General features: G+C 43.8%; 1 protein-coding gene across 1 annotated transcript; it reads left to right on the plus strand.

Annotated features, from left to right (window-relative positions):
* The first annotated feature begins 465 nt into the window (after positions 1-465).
* LOC148554027 (uncharacterized) lies at positions 466-1,026 on the plus strand. Its single transcript, XM_088494951.1, has one exon. It carries the CDS (start codon positions 466-468, stop codon positions 1,024-1,026), a length of 561 nt encoding a protein of 186 aa, XP_088351077.1.
* Positions 1,027-4,657: the final 3,631 nt, after the last annotated feature.

The raw sequence follows: 4,657 nt of genomic DNA on the forward strand, positions 1-4,657 counted from the left end.
AATAATAATTCCATGAAGACCTACAAAAAGGCAAAAAAGGCTGCTGCTGCTCAAAATATTTCGGCCAAGGTGGCGGGAGAGAGATCTTCTCAAGTTCCAATGAAGCCGCCCGTGCCGAGTTCTCCTGGGCCGAAGAAGGTGATCCTCATTCCTCGAGTTCGTCTGACTGACCCTCCACAGACTTCTGTCACTACTTCTAGTGCTCCTCCCCACAAAAAAAAAATGATTGAGCCTTTCAACCATGACGCTTCTGACTTTGATGCGGTGGAGTTTGTTGACCAACAGATCGGTCCTTATGGTGTCATCCCTACTGACGACGCCTCTCTCCTTTGCCATTTGGACTTCATAACTCGGAGTAGCATCAAGATGGCCCATATGGGGGCTGCCCTGTATCGGACTGCTCAAAATCTTCCTCTTCATGCCACCAAAGCTTTCATAGAGGAGGCCAAACAAGAGTTTGATCGGATGAAGGGCTTGAAGGAGGAGCTTGAGGTGAAAGTAGCTAAACTGGAGAAGGAGCTGGAGAACGAGAAGGCTAGCTCTCTTGCCCTGGCAGCCTCTGTGAGGTTGGCCGAGGACACTGCATTGAGGCATAAGGACAGTTACGTCACATCTTATCGGGAGGTAATACGTCTGAGGGAGGAGTTGGAGTCAGCCCGAGTTGACTACTCCGAGCTCCAAGGTCATCTTGTCGGCAGCGTAAATGCTGCTTATGATAATTTAAAGGAGCAGGTTCAAGTTCTTGCTCCTGAGGTTGACCTTACTCTCTTCAGTTTGGACAACGTTGTAAGGGATGGTAAGATTGTTCTGGACGACCAGGATGATGATGACGTCGGGCCTCCCCCTGTACCTGCTGCTAAAGTGTCGACTTCTATAGCTCCTCCCGCTGGGATCGTTCGTCCAGAATTGGATCCTGATTGTCAAATTCTGAATAGGGACGACGGTACAGTGGATGCAGTGCCTCTCCAGGCTCGTCCTCCTTCACCTCAGACTGATGCTGCCGAGAAGTCTTCTGATCTTAGCTGAATTTTCTTGGATATTTGTGTAGATAGCCCGACCTGTGGGCTTTTAAAACTCTTTATTTTGTAGTCTTTTATGCTGACTGTTGATACTCCTTTTGGTTGCTTGTTTAGCAACTTTTGATTTGAAAAAACAAGTAGCTTTCAAGCTTTTTGGGCCTGACCCTGAAGCTTGTTATAATATTATATATTATGCTTGTTTGCACTTGTCTTGACGCCTTTTTGGGTTTGGAGAGTGTTAGAGCCTTGCTGCTCGGCCTCTTCGGATTGCTCTGTACTTATTGCTTGTAGCTTGGATCCTTTGAGGTCGTGGATATTGTAGGTCCAACTTGTATTTCGGTTTTCTCGCTTTTATTTGTATTTATTACTCCATAACTGATTTCGTCACGTTAGTCCTCTTTCCAGTTATTTTTGTAATCCTCTTTCTTGGACCCTTATCAGGTCTCTTTCAGGGACTACTTTTATAACTTGTTTTTTTGTAGGAGACCGACTTCGTCAGGTCGATCTCTTCTAAGTTATTTTGTAATCCTCTTTCTTGGACCTTTGTCAGGTCTCTTTCAGGGATTACTTTTATAACTTGTTTGTAGGAGGTCGACTTCTTTACGTCGTCTTCTTCTAAGTTATTTTTTGTAATCCTCTTTCTTGGACCTTTGTCAGGTCTCTTTCAGGGATTACTTTTATAACTTGTTTGTAGGAGGTCGACTTCTTTACGTCGTCCTCTTCTAAGTTATTTTTTGTAATCCTCTTTCTTGGACCTTTGTCAGGTCTCTTTCAGGGATTACTTTTATAACTTGTTTGTAGGAGGTCGACTTCTTTACGTCATCCTCTTCTAAGTTATTTTTTGTAATCCTCTTTCTTGGACCTTTGTCAGGTCTCTTTCAGGGATTACTTTTATAACTTGTCTGTAGGAGGTCGACTTCTTTACGTCGTCCTCTTCTAAGTTATTTTTTGTAATCCTCTTTCTTGGACCTTTATCAGGTCTCTTTCAGGGATTACTTTTATAACTTGTTTTTCGTAGGAGACCGACTTCTTTATGTCAATCTCTTCTAAGTTATAGCAATTCCTCTTTTATAGGGTTGGCCAGACCTCTTTCCAGGGATTTGCTGATAAATTGGGTTGACTTGGTCCGACTTCTCAACGTCGGCCAATCTTTAAGTTATTATTTAGCAATCCATAAGACCTCGTCAGGTTCTTTTTTAGGATCACTTTTGATAACTTCTTGCATTATTCTGTGTTCATCTTTGCGGATTTGTAGAAGGTGGTTTCTGTTTTTCTTTGGTCGACCTTTAGTGAATCGCGTTTTCATCTTTATTGGTCTTTTATCGTGATCGTACAGTGAATCTGTTTTTCACTTTCTGCCGATCTGTTGCTTTATAATCGGACGATGAATGCTTCAGATTAATGCATCTTGAGAATTTGTAGTATATCTAAAGTATATTTTATTCAAAAAGAAAGTACAAATATATACATGTTAGGGTTTTTCATCCTTTTAAGTCGGATAATATCTGGATCTCAACTTGGTGCCTCATTAAAAAACCTTTTCAGGAAAAAGAGTGCATCCTATGATGAGATCTTTTACCTTCTCTAGCTATAGTACCTTCTTAGGTAGCAGGCATGCCACGATCTGGGAAGCTCTCGTCCTTCGAGTTCGGACAGTCTGTTGTAGCCCTTCCCGAGTACTTCTATGACTCGGTAGGGTCCTTTCCAGTTTGCTGCCAACTTTTCTTCTCCGGGTCGAGTTGTTCCAATATCATTTCGGATTAGGATGAGATCATTCTCCGTGAAACCTCTTGGCACTACCTTTTGATTATATCTTGAAGCCATTCGGCGCTTTAGCGCTTCTTCCCTGATCCGAGCTCTTTCTTGGATTTCCGGAAGTAGGTCGAGTTCTTCTCTTTGAAGTTGGGAGTTGGCTTTTTCATTGTAGTGGACTACTCTAGGCGACCCTTCCTCGACCTTTACTGGGATTATTACCTCCACTCCGTACGCTAATCGGAACGGTGATTCATTTGTGGTGGAATGTGGCGTAGTTCGATATGCCCATAGGACCTGTGGAAGTTCTTCAGCCCAAGCTCCCTTCGCATCTTGCAGTCTCCATTTCAACCCAGCCAATATGACTTTGTTGGCAGCTTCGGCTTGTCCATTGGCTTGAGGATGTTCGACGGAGGTGAACTGGTGCTTTATGTTCAAGTCGGCTACTAATTTCCTGAAGCCTGCATCTGTGAATTGAGTGCCATTGTCTGTGGTGATGGAGTATGGAACCCCGAACCTCATGACAATGTTCCTATATAGGAATTTCCAGCGTCTTTGAGCAGTGGCATTGGCTAGGGGCTCTGCCTCAATCCACTTTGTGAAATAGTCTACTCCGACTATGAGGACTTTAAATTGTCCTGATCCCTGGGGAAAGGGTCCAAGAAGATCGAGTCCCCATTTTGCAAATGGCCAAGGCGAAGTTACGCTGATGAGTTCTTCTGGCGGGGCGATGTGAAAGTTGGCATGTTTCTGGTATGGAGGACATCTCTTTACAAATTCTGTAGCTTTCTTTTGTAGAGTTGGCCAGTAAAATCCCGCCCGAAGTACCTTTTTAGTGAGAGCTTGTGCCCCGAGATGATTGCCACAAATGCCGCTGTGTACTTCCTCTAAAACTTCCCTTGTGTTAGAGGTCGGCACACATTTTAACAATGGTGTTGAAATCCTTCTTTTGTATAGGGTGTTGTTTATGATGGTGTAGTACTGAGCCTCTCGTTTTAACCTCTTTGCTTCCTTCTCATTTGTGAGGAGTGTTTCTTTTTTGAGGTAATTAATTATGGGGGTCATCCATCCTTGATCTTGACTTGTTATAGCTAGGATTTTTTCTGCTTCCGAAATTGACGGGTTCTGTAGCATTTCCTGGATGAGGCTTCTATTGTTGCCCCCTGGTTTGGTGCTGGCTAGCTTTGAGAGTGCATCAGCTCGGGCATTTTGTTCACGGGGTATGTGGCAGATCTTATATTCCCCGAGTTGTCCGAGCTGTTCCTTGGTTATATTCAAATACTTTTTCATGGTGGGATCTTTGGCTTGGTAACTCCCTGTTATCTGTGAGGTGACTACTTGTGAGTCGCTGAAGATGTTGAGTTTTTGAGCTCCAACTTCCTTAGCCAGCTTCAAACCAGCTAGTAATGCTTCATATTCTGCCTGGTTGTTTGAGGCCGGGAACCTAAATTTGAGGGAAAGCTCAACTTGGGTTCCTTGGTTGCTTTCTATTATCACACCTGCGCCGCTTCTAGTCTTATTTGAATACCCGTCTACGTAGAGATTCTATTCTGTGGGGTTTCTGGGGTATCTGTGAATTCTGCAATGAAGTCGGCCAAGTATTGTGATTTAATGGCTGTCCGAGCTTCATATTGGAGGTCGAACTCGGATAACTCGACTGCCCATTGTAAAATTCTGCCTGCTAGATCTGTTTTCTGCAGTATCCATTTTATGGGTTGGTCGGTCCGGACCTTAATGGTGTGAGCCTTGAAGTACGGGCGTAGTCGTCGAGATGTCAGTGTGAGAGCATAGGCAAACTTTTCTATTTTTTGGTAGTTCAGCTCGGATCCCTGCAGCGCTTTACTAATGAAGTATACAGGTTGTTGCCCTTTGTTGTCCTCTCGAAC

This window comes from Arachis ipaensis, chromosome B7, assembly GCF_059453495.1.
Source record: "Arachis ipaensis isolate K30076 ecotype BB chromosome B7, ASM5945349v1, whole genome shotgun sequence".
Classification (NCBI taxonomy): Eukaryota; Viridiplantae; Streptophyta; class Magnoliopsida; order Fabales; family Fabaceae; genus Arachis; species Arachis ipaensis.

Bases quoted from the DNA above. Each gene is read 5' to 3' on its own strand.
- LOC148554027 (XM_088494951.1), top strand. From the start codon at position 466: ATGAAGGGCTTGAAGGAGGAGCTTGAGGTGAAAGTAGCTAAACTGGAG.